This window comes from Bos indicus, chromosome 8 (assembly GCF_029378745.1).
Source record: "Bos indicus isolate NIAB-ARS_2022 breed Sahiwal x Tharparkar chromosome 8, NIAB-ARS_B.indTharparkar_mat_pri_1.0, whole genome shotgun sequence".
Lineage (NCBI taxonomy): Eukaryota > Metazoa > Chordata > Mammalia > Artiodactyla > Bovidae > Bos > Bos indicus.
In genome coordinates this window covers 77,081,493-77,105,347 of record NC_091767.1, presented here as the reverse complement: position 1 = coordinate 77,105,347, position 23,855 = coordinate 77,081,493, and the positions used below count along the sequence as shown (strand labels likewise).

Sequence of the window (23,855 nt, the reverse complement as noted above, 5' to 3'; positions counted from 1 at the left end):
GAAGGAGCTAGGCCCCTCTGTTCTTATCTCTAGTTGTTTAATTAGACCTGAAGCAGCCATGATTGGAATAAAGATTTCCACAGTTATTATTTCAAATTAACAAATTTTTTTAAATTTTTAATTAATTTTATTACCCCCTTTCACTTTCGAGGGTTCTAGTTTGGAAAACATATTGTGTGTGATTACCACAGCTTAGAAGAGGGCAGATACACTAAGACTTGTAGCTCCTCTGTGGTTACAGGTGATCTCCAAGTTTGCTTGTGACCAAGTGGGATTAAAATGTAACAGGAAGAAAGAACCAGTGAATTTGCCAAAAGATTGCTATGACACGGAAGGAAAAGATCCTGACCAGAGACAGCCCCTGATGTTGACAAAGGGAAACACTTATTCCCGGTGCTGTTTCCTTCACTATGGATGGACATATGTATTCAAATTAGCAACTTTTTTGTTTTGTTTTTAAAATTTAGTGGCTTCCAGCCATTAAAAGAAGGGGGAAAGGGAGAAAATGCAAAGGTAATATAACCAGCAGTTTTGAGAGTTCTCTTTCTCCTGTTGTGTGTCCCGGACTCTTGGCCCCTCTGTTGCTTAGAGTGCTGCAGCAGACACAAAGGCTTGTATGGGAAAATACAAAGCACACCAAGCCTTGTTCAAGTCTTGTTTCCTGTTACATTGTTCTAGAGTGAGAGGAGGATTTCATATTGAATACCAAAACTAGCTAAATTAAGCTAAAGAAGACATCTGAAACACTATTTCATTTTTTCCCTGGGTTTCTGTCTCCTTGGCAGAAGTTGGGCTAATATTCTCCAGCTCTAATATTTTCTTTTGAAATTTAGCTCTACTATTTTCTTGAAGTAAAAACAATCTGACAAGGGAAATATTTCCTCAACTTAAAATTCTCTCAAAGAAAAAGGGGGACAATGACTTAATCAGTTTTTTAAAAATATTTATTTTTGGTTGTATTGGGTCTTCATTGTTATACTTGGGCTTTCTCTAATTGCAGTGAGCAGGGCTTCTCTTATTGCAGAGCACAGGTTTTGGCACATAGTCTTCAGTAGTTGCAGCATGCAGGCTTAGTAGCTGTGGCTTGTGGGCTCCAGAGTGTGGGCTCAGTGGTTATGGTGCACAGGCTTAGTTGCTCCATGGCATGTGGAATCTTCCCAGACCGGGGATTGAACCCATGTCCCCTGCATTAGCAGGAGGATTCTTATCCACTGTACCACCAGGGAACTCCTTGAGTAAGTTTTTAAATTGATTACGAAGAGAGTCTGATTTTATTTCCTATGGTTTAGTCGCTAAGTTGTGTCCAACTCTTGGACCCCATGGACTGTAGCCCTCCAGGCTCTCCTGTGCATGGGATTCTCCAGGCTAGAATACTGGAGTGGGTTGCCATTTCCTTCTCCAGGGGATCTTTTCGACCCAGGAATCGAACCTGGGTCTACTGTGTTGCAGGGAGATTCTTTACCAACTGAGCTGTGCTGTGCTGTGCTTAGTTGCTCAGTTGTGTCTGACTCTTTGCGACCCCATGGGATGTAGCTCGTCAGGCTCCTCTGTCCATGGGGATTCTCCAGGCAAGAATACTGGAGTGGATTACCATGCCTTCCTCCAGGGGATCTTGCCAACCTAGGGATCGAACCCAGGTCTCCCTCATTGGAGACGGATTCTTTACTGTCTGAGCCACCAGGGAAGCCCACCGACTGAGCTACAAGGGATATATTGGAGGGAAACAGTGAAAGGATCTTATTTATTTTAAAAGCATATTACTGAGACTTCCCTGGTGGTCCAGTAGCTAAGATTTTGAGCTCCCAATGCAGGGGGCCTGGGTTCGATCCCTGGTCAGGGAACTAGATCCCACATGCCACATCTAAGACCCAGTGCAACCAAATAAATAAATATTTCTTTAAAAAACATATTACTTAGGTGTGTATGTATACATATATATGTACTTTTTACATTTTATTTTTAATTGGAGGAAAATTGCTTTACAGTGTTGTGTTGGTTTCTGCCGTTCAACAATGCAAATAAGCCGTAACTATACATATATCACCTCCCTCTTGAACCTCTCTCCACTCCCCTGATCCCGCCCCTCTAGGTCATCACAGAGCACCAAGCTGGGCTCTCTGTATTATGTAGTAATTTCTCACCAGCTATCTATTTTACACATGGCAGTGTATATATGTCAGTGCTATTATATACACACACACACACACACACACACACATATTTTTGTTTGCTAATACTAAATTGCTATTTAGATGCACCTACTTGAGACACTTTTTAAAATTTATTTATTTTTTAATTGAAGGATAATTGTATATATACTTTTATAGCTAGCTTTTCTCACCTAATGTATCACGAACACTTGACAATCATTAAATATTCTGGAATATATCATGATTTTGATGGGTAATAACATTCTGAGTGCATGTCATTTTGTACTTTTTTCTGTTGTCACTCATTTGTTTTCAACCATCTCTTAATCTAAAAGGTTTAATACCAAAATGGAATTTTGGGATTTATCTATTTAAGTAGAAATCCTAAAGAAACTACCCCTTACAATTAAATATAATAATATAACATCAAATTAATAGAAAAAAAAAGAGTAAGGGGCTCATTTAACAGATACTGGAAACTCATCTAATGAAATGTAAAACTGACCTAGATTTAAACTTAAGGAAAAAATGTAACAGAGGTTTCTGTTTTCTTAATATGATATATTAAGATTAATATGATTAATATGATATAATTAAAGCCAAATGCCACTGTTATACACACCAAAATGGTACTTTGGAAGGAAAAAATTACGAAGCTGGTACCAGTCATTACATAAGTTTAAAATAACACCACATGTGCTGATGATGCTACCATTTTTCATTGATTATAAGCCTCACATTTTTTTTTTCACATTTTATCAACTATGATGGTAGGATATGTTTTACAGTTGATGGTATTTCATAGATGATAGCTTTTCTTCTTGATGGTTTAAAAATAGTGATGTGTCTTAGTTGATGACATTTTAGATGAAATATGGCATTATGAAAAGGAAATAAAAGCAGTAGGTAAATAATATCACTTTCAGTACTTGACATTATTGTATAGTAAGAAAACCAACTGGAATGTTCTTAAGGGATATATTTTTAAAACCTGTGGAATCTCCAAATTCACAACAGTGGTAATACCTGTATAATCTTTTCTTTTTCCTGAATGAATTACATTTTTATTGAGTCACAGAATTCTTGTGCATTAAATCCCTTACACTGAAGTCAGCTGCCTTTTTAGTTTTCACTAAGATTTTATCTTTCACACAATGGCCATTTCCTCCCCCCCAAATAATTAATTTTGCTTTTTAATCACTTTTTTGCATACATGGTTGCTCATGATGAAGCAGAGCTGTGTGAGATGTGTCTGCAGAGGTTCTCTTGGAAGGTTCCCTTGCCAACTAAACACTCATTCCAGCAAAACACACCAACTTCATAGTAGCAAAATGACAAATTGCATCTCATGAACCTTTGTGGAACTTTCAAATTCAACTACAAAATTAAATATGTGAAAGCCACAATCTATGGTAAATGAGTTGCAGCACATCTAATGAAACACAATCAAATGCATCACTAGTGAGAAGAGATTATCTTAATGTATGATGATCAAGAATATTACATTCAAGTCTGGGTACAACACCTTAAGTCAAATTAGATTATTTTTGGAAAACAACCAAGTTATAGAACCTTGGGGAAAATCTTGGAGTAGCTCTAGATTTAGTCCAAATTATAGGGGACATAATGACTGTGTTTAGGTATTTGAAGGCTTATCATTATTGTTAGACTTTTGTCTCTAGAACTAGGACCAGTGAGAAGCAGTGCTAAGGGAATATAAAGAGGGATTTATTAGTGAAAACTCTCAAAATAATATTAGAGGTCTCAGGGCTTAATAGGGTTCCCACAGTGAATTTGTTCAAGCAGAGGCTAAATGATAATTTCCAGTATTACAGAGAAGAGTTAAACCTGGGATGAGTTGAACTCTACTCTTTAAAGTTCTGTCCAGTCCTGTTGCTGTGTAATTCTCAGAAAACACAATTAGAATAAAAAGTTGTTTTCTAGTTGGATACACCTCAATTATCTGAATTATTACCCAGCTTATTGAGTACTTACATTATAACCAGTATTATTTAGGATATGGTTGAAAATGCAAGCATATTCTTTGGGGAGCAGGGAGTGCAGAAGCAACTAAAGAAAACAGAACCCAGCACTTAAGGTAGCAAGGGGACAGATTATGGAAGGCTTTATAAGCCTTTATAAGCCAGAAGGGGTTAAAAACCATTCTTTTGTGTGGAATGACTGCTAAGGAATTAATTTTCTGAATGTTACTCATTATGGCAAAACCTGTTTCATTATATTTTAAGCTGGGTCATTTGATGTTCTTTGTAAAAAGAACATTTGAAAGCAAGTTGAAATCCTGGAGAACAAAACATGATTCTAAACAAAAAGTTTTATTTGCTCCTGAAACCCCTCCTCAGCCCCCGACCCACACCCCCAGCAAAGAGAAACCTTGAATTCTGTGGGTTATAATGCAAATGGCCATGCTTGGTACAATGTGCTTGTTAGATAAATACTTCTTGAGTTGGTTCTTCTGTAAATAAACTCCCTTGCCCTCCCCCATATCCCAGAATTGGGAGGCCACCTAGAAAACTTTACCCCTATTCATCATGGTGCTGATGTGACACATGGCCTTATTAGGTGACCAACAGTGGAGGCACAAAAATCAGGTATTAAGAGATATCCAGTATCAGATAGGCTTTTCTGGGAGGGGATGTGTAAGAAACCTACATCAGTTGACTCTTGAACACCATATGGTATATACATTTTTACTCTATGTTGTAATGTTAATAGCTTATAATAATTTACATTAATAAATTGAATGCCTCCTTTGAGATCTTATTGTTTACCTTTTTGGATAAATTGCCTTGAGGTTTGGTTATAGTGACAGATAGGTGGCTCAGATGGTAAAGAATCTGCCTGCAATGCAGGAGACCTGGATTTGATCCCTGGGTCAGGAAGATCCCTGGAGAAGGGAATAGCAAACCCACTCCAGTATTCTTGCCTGGAGAATTCCATGGACAGGAGAACCTGGTGGGCTGCAGTCCATGGGGTCACAAAGAGTCAGACATGACTGAATAACTAACACTTTCATTTATAGAGACATGGTTAGAAAGGAAACATTTGGTAACAGAAATGAAAATACAGGCAATTTCTAATTCATTGTTGTTTTCCAAGGTGAATTTTTGAGAACTTAAGGTCAATAGAAGCATGTTATAATATAGAAAGTTACAGGCAGTCCATGAAAATCTCCTTATCCCATGATAGATATTAGGTATGTCACTAGGGCCATTAATCAACTATCCCTGACTACCACATGTGAAGTCTGAGTCTATACTTTTGAATCCAAATCAGGAATATCTTACCCTGGCAGAGCAAGTTGCAGTGGTTCTGGATTTATTCATGTGGTGGGATTTGGATTAGTGGGGGAATTGCAGATCCTTAACAACACTGCAATTCTCCAAGTGTTCAGAACTGGGAAGGCTGGGGGCAGGGCAACAGTTGTGCCCTATTACACTGTGTATGGGCTTCACATTGGTTGGGAAGTGCCTGAGCTATGTTCAAGAGCTGTGATGTTTTCACTCATGCCTCTTTTTGAGTGCTGTTTTTCTCTGAAGCTATAACTGAAACCAGAAGAGCTTTCTAGAAGAAGAAGAACTGTGTAGATTCTGAAAGAAGTGTATACCCATGAGACACAATAGTATTGTGAAATGAGTGTTGACTTTTTTGTAGGCAGTACGGGGAGGGAAATGTATGTTTTCAGTGATTGGCTATTTTAAGAGTACCTGTCTAATAACCTCTTAGAAAACACATTTTCAGCAATATGATAAAAATAGACACTTAAAAAAAATCACTTTTTTTTGTTGTTGGGTGGGGGAATCACTTGTAAGGTCCACACAAGTCCTTCTGTATACTCTCTGGATCGACTAGTTGCGGGATTTCGAACACGAAGTCAGATGCTTCTGGGTCGCTTAGAAGAACAGGATGAAGTTCTCCAGTGCCAGTTTTCTGATAACAGTGATGATGAAGAGTCAGAAGGCCAAGAGAAATCGGAAATTAGGTATGTTAATATATATATTAATATTGACTGATTTAATAAGCATAATTACATGGTACAGTAAATATATACAGAAATAGGGGTTTTTTTACATTAAAAAAATTTTAGTAGAAGAGTTAAGTGGTTTTTGCTACATATACTGTCAACTAATGTGTTTCAAAACCAGTATTTGAACACGTCAGTCTAACAACTATAAAATACCTGTGTTTTTAGAATGTTTATGGTGATTGGAGTTTAATTTTCAGAGAAAAAGATTTTGGATTTCCTAATTCTGCTGCCACAGTGGCAAAAAACATGATGAATTTTCCATTGGGTCCAACATTGTGGGGGGTATCTCTTTACTTGGTGAAATATTAGTAAATTCCATTTATTTTATGTAAGCCATAATTTAAAGAGTAATTTGGGCGAAAACTAATTTGAGGGCAGATTAAAAATGACTAACAGACAAGTTACCTTTGGTCCTGGCCTTTTCCTTTTTTAGACATAGAAGTTGCTCATGGATTCAGAAGCCAGGCTCTGTTTGTTCACTTGTTGAATTGAATGATATTCAGGATCAAACACAAAAGTCAGGATTGGAGAATGAAGGTACACAGACTCTCTCAAGTACTTTAGATCTAATATTTATAAGACACTTCTCTTTTTCTTCAAGCAATAATTTAAGAAGCATCTAGGGATTCTCAGAGACAGAAACTTGGTTTGGAGTGCTTTCCTGGCTTTTCCTTTATGTTCTCTGCTCTGTGCTCTGATTTCTTGTTCTTTTTACTCCTTAGTAAAGCTTTTTCACCAGTCAATTCTAGATAGAGTTATAGGCTAAATCTCTCAGAATGGGGATTTGATATTCAAACTTGAGTTTAACTTCCCACTCTTGCCTTCTTTAAAATCCATCTTAAGTAATTTACTGGGTGTTTCTTCACTGCTTCACTGGCACCCATGCCTACCATTAGTGGTGTATTTGATATTAGAGCCAACTTAGTCTAGCAGATGCTTGTAATGTTCACAACTGATGAGAATTTTATGCATTAAAAAATGGCATAAAAGATGTTTATGTTGCAAAAACTGTATGAGGAGATTTTAGCTCATTTTTCTTGGCTTATGAGTGGTGAAACACAAAGAATACAGAGAATATAAATAACATGATAAATAAGTCCTACACTGTGAAAATAGCATCTTTTTTAAGAGCCTAGGCATGTAATATTAAAACATGAAACGAAAATAGATTTTAAAAGTGTATAGTAGTATAGATAAGTGCTACAGTCACCATCCTTGAACCATTTGTCACTGGTCTACAACCAGGTAAGAAACTTATATCAGAATGTAAATCAGTGCATCAACTCCTTCATTGAGGAAGTCTATGAAAAAAGTCTCAGCTGAACTAAAACAGTGAGGTAATTGATCTATATTCTGGTACAAGACAGTAACAAACAGTATGGGCCCTGTTCTGATTAGTCTGGAATAGAATGCATTCTCTGATTACAGTAAAACTACAAGTTAGTAGGAAAAAAATGAAAACCTCTACCCATCTGGAGATTTAATAGCTTTTTTAAGTAGCTCAGATTAAAGAAAAAGTCAAATTGCAGAATATCTAAGAGCAATGAGAAACTGTGTCGGAACCTGCAGGATATGACTAGAGCATATACATGTTTTAAGGAAAGGAAAACTCACTGTAAGCTGGAAAACTAAAATCACAATTGCCATGTTTTTTCCTTCTCTGTCCCTTCCTCTGGTACTTCTAGACTGCTTCTGTGTCTGCTTTTTTTATTTTTAAACTCTACTTTTGTTAAATGTTTCTGAGCAGATAGTTTTATTTCTCAGCTTTGTTTCTTTTATTTTGAAGATTTAAAGATTGAATGTCTCCAGGAGAGTCAAGAGTTAAATTTGCAAAAATTAAGAAATTCAGAACTCATACTTACTGAAGCTAAACAAAAAATGAGAGAACTTACTATTAACATCAAGATGAAGGAAGATCTGATTAAAGAATTAATTAAAACAGGTAATAGTATCTAGTGAACTTATGAGAAAGAAAAGGTTCTAAAGGTGCTTCTCATGTTGTAACATTTATTTTAATTTCTGATGCTCAGGACTATCCACGTCAGTCTGGAATTTGGTATAGCAAGGTGGGCTCTAAAGCCAATACATGGAGGTTAATTATCAAAAGAATTTTATTATGTTCAATTTTATCTATGAATTGTCCTAACCAGTGTAAACTCTGTGTTGTCCTGAATCTCTGTGGCCCTTAATGTTTTTTGTCACTTTTTAAAGAAACGTTATTCTTGGCATCTGGAAATAAGATGTCCAAGATGTTTTCCTAACTCATTTTAGTAAATACCTATTTTAAATTATTGATCTTTACTTTCTTGAATAATTTGTTTTTAACATTAATTACAAGCTTTGTATTTTAACTGTAGATAACTTTTGTTTTTCTGAAGATGTAAGGATTTGTCCTTGAGAGCTGTCTTCTTGAGTGAGCCAGGCTTTCAGCTCCTCCCCTTAGTCTCAGATTCTACCAGGTTGGGTGTATATACCACCACCTTTCCTCACCATCCAGCTCCATTAGGCTTGCTCTAAAATGCACACCTCAAGTTTTTTTGGTTCCCCCAACTAATATACTCAAAGTATAAGCCTTGACTACTATGAAATTCAGTAAAGAATTGAAGGAATTAAACCACTAACATTTCTTTTCCCAGTTCCAATGCAGAACAACTCTCTGGTCTCCTGGGGGAACTGAAGGAGATACTACTAATACCTTCCTCTTCTTCAAGCCCAGGGCTATAATCACACTCAGACTACACAAATTATGGGTACCAGATCCTCTGCCAGCAAGGAGAAACTTGGCTTCGCTCTCCCTCCTCTTTCTTGAAGTCTAGCTTTTTAGCTGTCAGTCTTCCTTTCTCAACTTCCTTTCCCCTACAGTTGGATACAACTGAGCGCGTGCACGCGCGCGCACACACACGCAAACACACACACACACACACACACACACACATAGATGCTGTCCAAAGCATTTTTGTTTCTCATTCCTGGCAGTGCATCCTTCCAGCTCCAGTTATTTCACGTGTTTGATTTTGATTGTGCTCCTTCCTCGTAGGCAGGATCGATGCCAATAAACCTCCCTTAGGTGAATCTAGGAAACAGTTTAGAAGTTTAAATGGCTTCTGCATTCCCATGATTTCAGGGTAGTGTGCAGGGAACTTGAGGATATTTACTGCTCTAAAATAAATGATTTTCTTTCAGATAGGTTATCCCACCATGAGATGTCTAGCAAGCACACTTTTGTAGCCTGGTATACCCATCCGGCACCCCACTCTAATACTCTTGCCTGGAAAATCCCATGGATGGAGGAGCTTGGTGGGCTGCAGTCCATGGGGTCGCTAAGAATCGGACACTACTGAGTGACTTCACTTTCACTTTTCACTTTCATGCATTGGAGAAGGAAACGGCAACCCACTCCAGTGTTCTTGCCTGGAGAATCCCAGGGATGGGGGAGCCTGGTGGGCTACCGTCTATGGGGTCGCACAGAGTTGGACACGACTGAAGCGACTTAGCAGCAGCAGCAGCAGCATACCCATCCTGGTTGCCTTAAAATAGAGGATATCTGCACTTAAACTGAGCAGGTTCTCTTCTTGCTCATTAGAATGGAGGGCAATTTGGAGCTTCCTGAAGACCCTTAGAGATGGTGTTTAGCAGAAGGGTCAATGTGTACTTCCTTTTCAAAGCCCTTTCCCTGAAGACTTCCCCAAATAGTAGCTACTTCAGCCAAAATGAATAACAATGACAATTATTCATCAGTTTTAATATATACTTTTTTCACATTATAATATCTCTGAAATCAGAATGCATCTTAAAAATCAGTGGCATTTCAGCATTTAACATGGTGTAATTGGTACTGTAGTTTTTCTTAGTGGTTCATAAAATATTGGTGTGTTAAACAATTTTTGGGACTTAGAGTCACTAAAACATTGTCATATATATTTTAAAGTTAGTCAGAATCAGAAATGTAGAGCCAGAAGACAACTTACATGTACTTATTTATAATTAATTAATTTTTTTAAATTAAAAGGTTTTTATTGAAATTTTGTTTTGTTTTTATTTTTATTTTTATTTTTTTTTAAATTTTATTAATAATTCAATGCCATTCTCCCAAATCTTCCCACCCTCTCCCTCTCCCACAGAGTCCATAAGACTGTTCTATACATCGGTGTCTCTTTTGCTGTCTCGTATACAGGGTTATCGTTACCATCTTTCTAAATTCCATATATATGCGTTAGTATACTGTATTGGTGTTTTTCCTTCTGGCTTACTTCACTCTGTATAATAGGCTCCAGTTTCATCCACCTCATTAGAACTGATTCAAATGTATTCTTTTTAATGGCTGAGTAATACTCCATTGTGTATATGTACCATAGCTTTCTTATCCATTCATCTGCTGATGGACATCTAGGTTGCTACTTGAAAAAAATTACTAAAAATTAAAAGATTTTATTAAAAAGTTAAAGAATTTTAAAATTCAGAGATTTATTTTAAAATTCAGAGATTTTAATTTATTAAAATTAATAAACTTTTATTAAAAATTAAGAGACTTTCAGGATACCAATATAACAACTGGACCCTATGATTATTCCTTCTATGAGCTCTAGACTCTTACTTCCCACTGCCATGGGTTTGCTAGTCCAGGAATAGCTGACTATTCAGAATAAATCAGAATCAAATTTTCAGGGTCAGTAGCTGGGCTTAGTGATGCTTTCTAAGGCCCACTAGACTTCACATTCCAGGATGTCTGGCTCTAGGTGAGTGATCACACCATCGTGATTATCTGGGTCATGAAGATCTTTTTTGTACAGTTCTTCTGTGTATTCTTGCCACCTCTTAATATCTTCTGCTTCTGTTAGGTCCATACCATTTCTGTCCTTTATCAAGCCCATCTTTGCATGAAATGTTCCCTTGGTATCTCTGATTTTCTTGAAGAGATCTCTAGTCTTTCCCATTCTGTTGTTTTCCTCTATTTCTTTGCATTGATGGCTGAGGAAGGCTTTCTTATCTCTTCTTGCTATTCTTTGGAACTCTCCATTCAGATGCTTATATCTTTCCTTTTCTCCTTTGCTTTTCGCTTCTCTTCTTTTCAAGGCTATTTGTAAGGCCTCCTCAGACAGCCATTTTACATTTTTGCATTTCTTTTTCATGGGGATGGTCTTGATCCCTGTCTCCTGTACAATGTCACGAACCTCCATCCATAGTTCATAAGGCACTCTATCTATCAGATCTAGTCCCTTAAATCTATTTCTCACTTCCACTGTATAATCATAAGGGATTTGATTTAGGTCATACCTGAATGGTCTAGTGGTTTTCCCTACTTTCTTCAATTTAAGTCTGAATTTGGCAATAAGGAGTTCACGATCTGAGCCACAGTCAGCCCCCGGTCTTGTTTTTGCTGACTGTATAGAGCTTGTCCATCTTTAGCTGCAAAGAATATAATCAATCTGATTTTGGTGTTGATCATCTGGTGATGTCCACGAATAGAGTTTTCTCTTGCGTTGTTGGAAGAGGGTGTTTGCTATGACCAGTGTGTTTTCTTGGCAAAACTATATTAGTCTTTGCCCTGCTTCATTCTGTATCCCAAGGCCAAATTTGCCTGTTACTCCAGGTGTTTCTTGACTTCCTACTTTTGCATTCCAGTCATCACTGCAGATGGTGACTGCAGCCATGAAATTAAAAGACGCTTACTCTTTGGAAGGAAAGTTATGACCAACCTAGATAGCATATTCAAAAGCAGAGACATTACTTTGCCAACAAAGGTCCGTCTAGTCGAGGCTATGGTTTTTCCAGTGGTCATGTATGGATGTGAGAGTTGGACTGTGAAGAAGGCTGAGCGCCGAAGAATTGATGCTTTTGAACTGTGGTGTTGGAGAAGACTCTTGAGAGTCCCTTGGACTGCAAGGAGATCCAACTAGTCCATTCTGAAGGAGATCAGCCCTGGGATTTCTTTGGAAGAAATGATGTTGAAGCTGAAACTCCAGTACTTTGGCCACCTGATGCGAAGAGTTGACTCATTGGAAAAGACTCTGATGCTGGGAAGGGTTGGGGGCAGGAGGAGAAGGGGACGACAGAGGGTGAAATGGCTGGATGGCATCACTGACTCGATGGACGTGAGTCTGAGTGAACTCCGGGAGTTGGTGATGGACAGGGTGGCCTGGAGTGCTGCGATTCATAGGGTCGCAAAGAGTCGGACACGACTGAGCGACTGATCTGATCGATCTGATCTGATAATGAAAAGGACATATTTTTTGGGTGTTAGTTCTAAAAGGTATTGTAGGTCTTCCTTCTTGTAGGTCTTCCATTTCCTTCTCCAAGGGATCTTCCCAACCCAGGGATCTAACCCAGGTCTCCTGCAATGCGGGCAGATGCTTTAACTGCTGAGCTACCAGGGAAGCCCGTAGGTCTTCATAGAACCATTTAACTTCAGCTTCTTCAGCGTTACTAGTTGGGGTATAGACTTGGATTACTGTGATATTGAATGGTTTGCCTTGGAAACGAACAGAGATCATTCTGTCGTTTTTGAGATTCATCCAAGTACTGCATTTCGGACTCTTTTGTTGACCATGATGGCTACTCCATTTCTTCTAAGGGATTCCTGCCTGCAGTAGTAGATATAATGGTCATCTGAGTTAAATTCACCCATTCCAGTCCTTTTTAGTTCACTGATTCCTAAAATGCCGATGTTCACTCTTGCCATCTCCTGTTTGACCACTTCCAATTTTCCTTGATTCATGGACCTGACATTCCAGGTTCCTAGGCAATATTGCTCTTTACAGCATTGGACCTTGTTTCTATCACCAGTCACATCCACAACTGGGTATTGTTTTTGCTTTGGCTCCATCTCTTTATTCTTTCTGAAGTTATTTCTCCGCTGATCTCCAGTAGCATATTGGGCACCTGCTAGTGGAGGTGATGGAATTCCAGTTGAGCTATTTCAAATCCTGAAAGATGATGCTGTGAAAGTGCTGCACTCAATATGCCAGCAAATTTGGAAAACTCAGCAGTGGCCACAGGATTGGAAAAGGTCAGTTTTCATTCCAATCCCAAAGAAAAGCAGTGCCAAAGAATGCTCAAACTACCACACAATTACACTCATCTAACACGCTAGTAAAGTAATGCTCAAAATTCTCCAAGCCAGGCTTCAGCAATACATGAACTGTGAACTTCCAGATGTTCAAGCTGGTTTTAGAAAAGGCAGAGGAACCAGAGATCAAATTGCCAACATCCACTGGATCATGGAAAAAGCAAGAGAGTTCCAGAAAAACATGTATTTCTGCTTTATTGACTATGCCAAAGACTTTGACTGTGTGGATCACAATAAACTGTGGAAAATTTTGAAAGAGATGGGAATACCAGAGCACCTGACCTGCCTCTTGAGAAACCTATATGCAGGCCAGGAAGCAACAGTTAGAACTGGGTGTGGAACAACAGACTGGTTCCAAATAGGAAAAGGAGTACGTCAAGGCTGTATATTGTCACCCTGCTTATTTAACTTATATGCAGGGTACATCATGAGAAACGCTGGACTGGAAGAAACACAAGCTGGAATCAAGATTGCCGGGAGAAATATCAATAACCTCAGATATGCAGATGACACCACCCTTATGGCAGAAAGTGAAGAGGAACTAAAAAGCCTCTTGATGAAAGTGAAAGAGGAAAGTGAAAAAGTTGGCTTAAAGCTCAACATTCAGAAAACGAAGATCATGGCATCTGGTCCCATCACTTCATGGGAAATAGATGGGGAAACAGTGGAAACAGTGTCAGACTTTATTTTTTGGGGCTCCAAAATCACTGCAGATGGTGATTGCAGCCATGAAATTAAAAGACGCTTACTCTTTGGAAGGAAAGTTATGACCAACCTAGATAACATATTCAAAAGCAGAGACGTTACTTTGCCAACAAAGGTCTGTCTAGTCAAGGCTACGGTTTTTCCAGTGGCCATGTATGGATGTGAGAGTTGGACTGTGAAGAAAGCTGAGCACTGAAGAATTGATGCTTTTGAATTGTGCTGTTGGAGAAGACTCTTGAGAGTCCCTTGGACAGCAAGGAGATCCAACCAGTCCATTCTGAAGGAGATCAGCCCTGGGATTTCTTTGGAGGGAATGATGCTGAAGCTGTAACTCCAGTACTTTGGCCACTTCATGTGAAGAGTTGACTCACTGGAAAAGACTCTGATGCTGGGAGGGATTGGGGGCAGGAGACAAGGGGACGACAGAGGATGAGATGGCTGGATGGCTTCACTGACTTGATGGACGTGAGTCTGAGTGAACTCCGGGAGTTGGTGATGGACAGGGAGGCCTGGCGTGCTGTGATTCATGGCGTCACAAAGAGTCGGACACAACTGAGGGACTAAACTGAACTGAACTGAGCTGGACTTAGAATGAAAAGAGATACAGAAATAATATTTATATTCTGTTTTTCTCTATGTTCTAAATATTCAAAAGAAAAGCATTTCAAAAAAATTTATCTTTAATAAGTTCAAATGAGATGAAAAGGAGAGGGAGCCAGCTCTAGATTAAAGGATTCTTAAGAAATATAACAATAAGATGTATTGTGACCTTATTTGGATTGTGATTAAAATAGACTAATTAAAAAAAAAATAGGCTAATTGTAAGACATTTTGAAACCATTGGGAAAGTCTGAATAGGGACTGGTAGGTATTAACATTGTTGGTATGATAATGACTTTTTGGTTATTTCCATATTCTGTATAAGTGCTTGTTAAAGTATTAATATATATAGGTAATGTTATGACATCTGGAATTGTTTTAAAGTTTTAAGTAAATTAAAGAAGAAAAAAGGCATAGATGAAAAAGCAGTGGCAAAATCTTGGTAACTCTTGAATCTGGGTGATGGAGATTCATTATCAGGATTATTCTCCTACTTTTGGTATGTTGAAAAATTTTCATAATAGTGAAAAAAAGAGAATTCAGAGATAGATTATCAGTAGTAGGAAGACAAATTATAGTAAGCCAGGGGCCGAAGAGTCACCCCAAATACCTTTCTAACTGGAGTTTGATGCCTGCATAGGTAAACTGCAAATTCAGAACAAAAGATGAACCAGAAAGAAGATTGAATGGCACCAGATGGGGACAGTCATTAAGGGTCTAATTCTCAAGAGGCCAGATGACAAGTTGTGTTTGGGATGTGAAGGGACAGCTAGATTTTTAATGCTATGCCTTAAATAGTTACATGGCCAGCATTTTAAGAGTAGGGAAATTTTATGTTTTTGGTGTTTTACTTAGTTTTTAAACATAATTTACAATTGTTATTACTATTATTATTATCATGAAGGTAATGATGCCAAGTCCGTAAGCAAGCAGTATTCTCTGAAAGTAACAAAACTTGAACATGAAGCAGAACAGGCAAAAGTGGAATTAACTGAAACAGAAAAGCAACTACAGGAACTGGAAAACAAAGATCTTTCTGATGTTGCTTTGAAGGTAAAATTACAGAAGGAATTTCGTAGAAAGATGGATGCCGCTAAGCTAAGAGTCCAGGTAATTTAAAAAATGTAATTGAGAAAACTTATTTAAGGCTTCCTGCTTTTGAGGATTCTTATACCCAGTTAGGAAAGAAGTAGGATTCAGTTTTTACTGGAAGAACTGGAAGGCAAGCTTTCTTTTCCAGTATGCTGGTGGGTTTGCATAGTTTGTCTGTGTAGTATATTTCTTCATTCAAGAAGTGTATTTTAACCTTTTTATCAAAACTACATGATTATAAATGAAGATAACCACAGAAATAGTGTTATTTTCTGAAGGATAAAAATTAACTAATGATTAAATAATCATATATAAAATATCTGGTATGTATATAGCACTTTCTTGACATTCAACAATGATACCTTTTAGATAGTTTACTGAAATTATAAGTGATTGGTTTAAGAAAGGTTAATAATTGAATACTAGTTGTGCTTGTTGAAGTCGCTCAGTCGTGTCTGACTCTTTGCGACCCCATGGACTATAGCCTACCAGGCTTCTCCATCCATGGGATTCTCCAGGCAAGAATACTGGAGTGGATTACCATTTCCTTCTCCAGGGGATCTTTCCGACCCAGGGATCAAACCCGGGTCTCCCACATTGGAGGCAGATGCTTTAACCTCTGAGCCACCAGGGAAGCCTACTGAGTATTACTGCATCTTATTCTTAATTTCCTAATGCTGGACTTTGCTACAACCTCAAACATAGCTAAAGACTTATATTCTATGAGAAATACTCCATTACAGAGAGTTACTGTGTATGAAGTTATTCCCAAATGCTTTTGGTATGGTCAGAGTGCTTTGTTAGTCTGCTTATAGTGAATTTGCTAAAATGCCTTTTCCATTTCTTTTGATTCATAATCTGTTGCTTTCATATTGTTTCCACTGTAGGTAGAATGAAATTGTAGTCAACCTAGTCAGCGCATTAGTTGTCTGTTTTTTAACTGTGCCACAGTTATTTTCTTTCTTTTTTTTTTTTTTACTTTTATTTGCATTTATTTTTTGCGGCATTTATTCCTGGGCCATAAGTTTTTGTTTCTTCAGTTTCTTCTGGGATATCTTTTTCTTCTGTGCAACCTCCTCTTCTGGTTTAGGAACAATCTGTTCTTTTTCAGAAAGGATCCTCTCAGTGTGGCAGGGAGAGCTCCTGTAGGGGCTCATCCGACCGTGAGCTCTGTAAGTCCTGCGCCGCATCTTGGGGGCTTTGTTCACTTGGATGTGCTCCATGACCAGAGAATCTACATCTAAGCCCTTAAGTTCAGCGTTACTCTCTGCATTTCTGCGCATGCGTAGTAAAAATTCAGCACTCTTTTTGGGCCACCGACCCTGCGTCCAGCCCCACTCTTTGGCCTGTGCACACCTACCAACTCCACTGTTGTAACGACGGAATGGCACACATTGCTTCTTTAAAGTGACATCCTTCAGGTACTTGGTGGCTTTTCGGATATGCATACCCTTATGGCCTGGGCAGTTTCACGAGTGTTCTTAAAGCGAACACGAAGATTTGAACCTCTTGATTTGCATGATTTTGTGGGGTTTTCTGGGTCAAGTGAACAGCGCACCATTTTTAGGGGTCACCTCAGGCCGCTTACCGAAAAAGCCACAGTTATATTCTTTAAACAAGATAAGTGTTCATTGCACACCTCCTGTGTACCAGGTTCTATTCTAGATGGGGATGCAAAAGTGAATAGAGCAAGAGTCCCTCCTTCTAGAGTTTTTAATGCTACCTCAAATATATGGATGTTGCCATTAAAGGTTCTTTTTACTTAAGTAGCCCTCAAGTCAACACCAAGTTAAAATAACATGACTTGACACTTTGCACTTTCCTTTTGAATACATATTTTCCCTTAGCAGTTCACCTCAGAGAGTCTTGGGATCAATTCTTTTTTATTTCTCAGCCACTTAAATTAAGGCTATGATATCTAACAAAGTACTCATTTTAACAAAACATTAATAGAACAAAACAATTAAGAATTTTCCTTTGTGATTATTATGAAATTAATAATTTCATAGGTTTATATCCTACTTTTAGTACTGATAGTAATTTTTATACTCAAAATCAACAAGAACCAGTCTCGTGGTAATCAATCTACTGAGCTTCTCTATTTCTTCATAATTCAGTCCTGAAAGATTGTAGGTATCTAGGAATTTATCCATTTCTTCTAGGTTATCCAATTTTTTGGTTTATAATTATTGATCATAGTCCGTTATGATCCTTTGTATTTCTGTGGTTCAGATCAGTTCAGTTGCTCAGTCATATCCGACTCTTTGCTACCCCATGGTCTGCAGCACGCTGTGCCTCCCTGTCCATCACCAACTCCCAGCATTTACTCAAACTCATGTTCATTGAGTTGGCGATGCCATCCAACCATCTCATCTATCGTCCCCTTCTCCTCCCACCTTCAATCTTTCCCAGCATCAGAGTCTTTTCCAGTGAGTCAGTTCTTCGCATCAGGTAGGCACAGTATTGGAGTTTCAGCTTCAGCATCAGGCCTTCCAATGAATATTCAGGACTGATTACCTTTAGGATGAACTGCTTGGCTCTCCTTGCTGTCCAAGGGACTCTGAAGACTCTTCATACCACAGCATTTCTGTGGCATCACAATACAAATTCAGAAACAAATTCTCTTTCCTTTCTGATTTTATCTCTTTTTTTCTTGCTGAGCCTGGCTAACTTGTCAATTTTATTTATCTTTTCAAAGAACCAGCTCTTAGTATTGATCTTTTCTGTTGTTTTCTTTTAGTCTCTATTTCATTTATTTCTACTCTGATCTTTATTATTTTCTTTTTTCTACTAACTCTTGGCTTTGCTTGTTCTTTTCCTAGTTTTTTTAGGTGTAATGTTAGAAGATTGTTTATTTGAGATTTTCATGTTTCTTGATGTAAGCCTGTATCACTGTCCACTTGCCTCTTAAAACTGCTTTTGCTGTGTCCCATAGATTTTGGACAGTTGTGTTTCCATTTTCATTTGTCTCAAGGTACTTTTGATTCTTTTCTTTGTTGGCCTCTTGGTTGCTTAGTAGCACATTGTTTAGTCTTCATGTGTTTGTGTTTTTTCCCAATTTTCTTGAGATAGCCAAAATTATTATTTTTCTAAGTAGGTTATAGCCAAAATTATTATTTTCCTATGGAGGTTATTATATTTGCCATATAAATCTATAGCTTAAGCCTTATTTGTGGATTTAGCAAAGATTATTTTTATGATTGAGATTAAAAGATTACATGAAGGATTATTTACAGTGTTTGTGAATTATCATGTCCTTTTTTGTTTTCCATGTTTCTTGTTGTGTAACTTTTTCTGCTGAAAGTACTGATAAGGAAAGGAAAGAACTTACTTAAGTTCAAAAGAAATTCTGATAGGCCAAGGACTGAAATAAGTTTCCCTTGTAGTTGTAGAAATTTCTGTACCTTTGCCATATACATGCACAGCTGCGGATGCTCAAGATGACAAGGATGGTGGTAGGGAGAAGAAGGAGGGTGATAGTTAAGTGTCTACAAAGTGCTCTATACACACAAGATGTTTTATATGTATTATTTAATCATTATTTAATCCTTTGAAGTGTGTATTTTTACACACTTACAAATGAGGAAACAGGTTTATGAAGGTAAAATAACTTACTCATCGTCATATAATTGTGATGATAAAAGTGGTTTTTGGTACACTAACAGTTCATACCATTTAAAAATATTGAAATACTAGTTGTTTTATTGGTATAATGAAGTTATTTTAGTTTTTAAAACTTAAATTTGTATTAATTAAAAAATCTGAAATCTGTGTTCTTTGCCTTTGGATATATATATAGCATTATATGTTGTATTAATATTTTAATGCTAATAGAGTACACATTCCACATTTGAGCATCTGTGGAATAAGCACAAAAGACAATGACAACCTATCTCACTTGTAAATAAGATTATCAGTACTTATACTGATGTTTTCAATATCATGTGGAAAAGGCACTACAGTACTAATATTAACATTTTTGCTCCAATATTGCAATTACTGTCAAAAATAAGTGACAAAACCAGGGACCAAATTCAGGCTTGGGAAACTGCAGAGTCCTGTGGCATCCAAGCTAGTAGTACTCAAAGCAGTCCACTGCAGATTATTCATTATTGGTCTGCAGCGGGATAAAGGTAAATAGGAGCACAGCTTCCCTCATCAAAAAAAGTCTTGCATGGAAACACCATCAGCTGAATCTAATAATGACCTTCATGGTGCAGGCTGACCGCAGTCTGTGACTGGTACTGGTCCACAGACCACCCTTTGAATAACCCTGCTCCTAAGCTACAATGCGTCTGTGAATACTTAATTTAATTAAAACAAAATGTGTTTTTTTTCCCCCCAGCAGTTTATTGCCAAGATAAAAGATATAATTAATTGTAATCTACATAACTTACAAATAACCTCACCTTAACTTTATTTCATGTAAGATGTACTTAGTGCAATGCTAAAGTATTTAATACAAATCTGTTTGTTTGATCAAGATTAAATTGAAACACTGGTATTTTATATTAATATAGTAAGCTCTTCACAGATGTTCACAGATTTTTAGTGCTGTCTATGGATAACTTTTGCTAGAGAGCAAAAGCTTTACTTATGATAATTAAAATAATAATTATAACGGTTACTGTCTGGGAAAATGGTATAATTTCTGGTCATTTTAACTCAGGGATTAATGATTTAGGCTATAGCTGGATTTTAAATATGAGTACAATAGAATACTATGCAGTCATATAGAACAAATCTATGTGGAAAGACCTCTAAGATAAATTATATAGAAAAAAAAGGAGGTGGAGAATAGTCTACCTAGAATATATATACATAAAGTTATTTATATGCATATAAATTATTTCTTCAAGAATACTTAAGAAATTGGTAATTTTGTTTCAGGAAGCAGGACAGGTAGATTAGAGTCTTTTTAAATATAAGTTCAGTTTTGTATTGTTTTAATTTTTATTATGTACATAAAGTATTTTTAAATTAAAACACTCAAAAAAAGAAGCAGCAATGTTGGTTTTGTTCTATTTGGCTGCCAGCACCAGGAAGGTTCATCATTCTTTACATCTTGTGAAAATTATGATAGTTGACTGATTGTAAAAGTAGAAATATAGAAAACAATTGTGAAACTGTCAAGAATAAATTAAAATCTAGGAAGAAATGCCAACATGTGTAATTTTTTTTTTGTAGAAATATCAAGTATATTAATAAGAAATGCATACAAGTTTGACTATCACGTTTCACATATTGCAAATATATATACACAAATCGATGATAGAAATCCCTTAAAATTGTTGAAATAAATTTCAAAGTAAAAATAATGTAACTGATATGAAATATTCAAAGATTATAAAAAACTGTTTAAAGGCATTTTTCACATTTTAATTGAATATTTTTTAAATTAAAAAAATAATTTTAATTCATTTTATTTTATTTTTTTTCTTTGTTTCTTTTTTTTTTAATTTTATTTTATTTTTAAACTTTACAGTATTGTATTGGTTTTGCCAAATATCGAAATGACATGTGTAATTAAATGAAAAGTTTTAAGTTCACTGGAAGGATATGAGAAATGCAATTTTTTATTTTTAAATATTCCATGTGATCCAGGTCTTACAGAAGAAGCATCAAAATAGTAAGAAATTGGCATCACTGTCAATCCAAAATGAGAAACGTGCTAATGAACTAGAGCAGAATGTAGATCACATGAAATATCAAAAGGTACAGCTGCAAAAAAGACTTCGAGAAGAAAACGAAAAAAGGAAACAACTGGATGCAGAAATTAAGCGGGATCAACAAAAAATCAAAGTAATATTGTCATACTTTCCTGCTAAGCATAATATGAAATGTTCAATGGCTCAGAGCTAATGAAACCAAGGTCTTGATTCAGTTGGCTTGTGAGGTATCTAACCTTGGCCTGTCCTTGGCTGCTGTTCCCATTCACCTTAAAACTTTGTTGATCTACATAGTAAAAGCTATTTATTGAATTCTGAGTACTGTCTTGAAGGCTTTGACTTCACAAAAGAAAATGCAATGATAATTTCTCTAACTAGGACCTTAACTTCAGTTGAGGCTGTCAAAAACATCAATTTATGAAGCTGACTTTCTAAAAAATATCTAACATTTGACTAGGATTTCCCATTTTCAAAGTGCTTTGACATGCCTTGTCCAGGTGTCAGCATAGGAAAAAGTACAAGGTAAAAATGATGGTACCATTTCATTCCTAGTGTGCAGAAAAGTGGTCAGACCTGTGTGCCTAGCAGTTGTAGGCTGGGAGGAACTAGTGGTATCAGCCCAGACTCTGGAGCTTGGCTAGTGTGTGTTCAAATCCCAACTCTCTCATTCTTGGCTAGACCATTTATTGGGAAAATCACTTACCCTCTCTGTGTCTGTTAATTCTTAAATATCCTTATCATACTTGCCTCAGTAGGGCTCTTCTGAAGAAAAGGAGGCTGATAATAATCATAATAACAACAATAACGAACACTTATCTAGCACTGTGTATCAGGCTCTGTTCTATTGAAATGTTAAGCCGAACCAAAGGTTTGGGACGTAATTGGAGGTTTCCTAGATTTTAAACTTAGGAAAGTAACATATTCTCAGACCTTAGAAAAAAGAATGACAGAATTTAGACACGGAAGGGAACTTAAAGAGCATTTAAGCCAAGTTACTGATTCTTTATTTTTTTTTTAAACACTTTTATTGAGATATACTTCACATATCATGCAGTTTACCAATGTAAAGTGTATAGTTCAGTGAGTTTTGGTATATTACATTATTGATTTTTATAAACTGTGGTAAAATATAATACGAAATTGAACATTTTTACCTTGTTTAAGCATATAATTCAATGGCATTAATTACATTCACAGTGTTGTGCAACCATCGTCCCTTATCTTTTTTTAAACCTTTTCATCACCTTCAGTAACCATTAAGCAGTGAGTCCTTTTCCCCCTCTTTCCCCCAGCACCTGGTAATCTTAATCTACTTCTGTATTTATGAATTTGCCTATTCTCAACATCTTATAAAAGTGAAATCATACAATATCTGTCCTGTGTCTGGCTTATTTCATTTAGCATAAAGTTTTCAAGGTTCAGCCATGTTGTAGTATATATCAGAACTTCATTCCTTTTTATGACTGGGTAATATTCCATTACATGCATATACAACATTTTTTTTCTACGTTTATCTGATAGACACGTGGGTTGTTTCTACCTTTTGGCTGTTGAATAGTGCTGTGATAAACATTGGCATAGAAGTAACTGTTAAAGTCCCTGCTTTCAATTTGGACTTGAAATACCTTGATGTGGAATTGCTGGGTCATATGCTAATTCTGTGCTTAGCTTTTTCAGAAACTACCAACTGTTTCTGATAGTGACAGCACCATTTTACATTCTTACCAACAATGTTTGAGGGGTCTGACTTCTCATCTTCATCAACACTTGTTATTTTCTGTTTCTTTTTTGTTATAGTCATCCAAGTACATGTGAAGTGGAATGTCATTATGATTTTGATTTGCATTTCCATATTGACTAATGATATTGAGCATCTTTTCATGTGTTTATCGGCCATTTGTATATCTTTTTTGGAGAAAAGTCTTTTGAAGTTGTCTTTTTTCATTGGATTGTCTTTTGTTACTGAGTTGTGGGAATTCACTCTATTCTGGACGTTAAACTTTGATACATGACTTCCAAATATGTTTTTTCCATTCTGTAGATTATCTTTGCATTTTCTTGATAATATTCTTTGATGTGCCAAAGTTTTACATTTTTATGATGTTCCAGTTCATCTGTTTCCTTTTTTTCACTTGCGCTTTTCTGTTCCTTTTTTTCACTTGCGCTTTTAGTGTCATATCTAAGAATTCATTTCCAGATCTAAGGTCATAAGGACTTACCCACCCCGTGTTGTCTTCTGGAGTTTTATGGTTTTAGCTCTTGTGTTTAGGTCCTTGGGCCATTTTGAGTTAATTTTTGTATGTGGTGTGAGGTAGGGGACCACCTTCATTCTTTTGCATGTGGAAATCCAGCACCATCTACTGAAAGACAATTATTTTTCTGTTGAATGGACTTGGTACCCTTGTCAAAAATCAGTTGACGATAGATCTATGAATTTGTTTCTAAACATTCAGTTCTATTCCATTTGTTTCTGTGTCTGTCCTTGTGCCAGTACACACTGTTTTGTTTACAGTAGCTTTGCAGTAGAT

General features: G+C 36.8%; 1 protein-coding gene across 9 annotated transcripts in view; it reads left to right on the top strand.

Moving 5' to 3' along the window:
* KIF27 (kinesin family member 27) overlaps positions 1-23,855 on the top strand; it is a 94,250-nt gene that overhangs the window by 34,149 nt on the left and 36,246 nt on the right. For all 9 annotated transcript variants that reach the window (XM_019966476.2, XM_019966479.2, XM_019966472.2 and 6 more), the window contains 5 exons: positions 5,981-6,150; positions 6,629-6,732; positions 7,982-8,137; positions 15,471-15,676; positions 21,263-21,460. In XM_019966476.2, the coding sequence (XP_019822035.2) occupies positions 5,981-6,150; positions 6,629-6,732; positions 7,982-8,137; positions 15,471-15,676; positions 21,263-21,460 (834 nt within the window). The remainder of the gene's footprint in view (positions 1-5,980; positions 6,151-6,628; positions 6,733-7,981; positions 8,138-15,470; positions 15,677-21,262; positions 21,461-23,855) is intronic.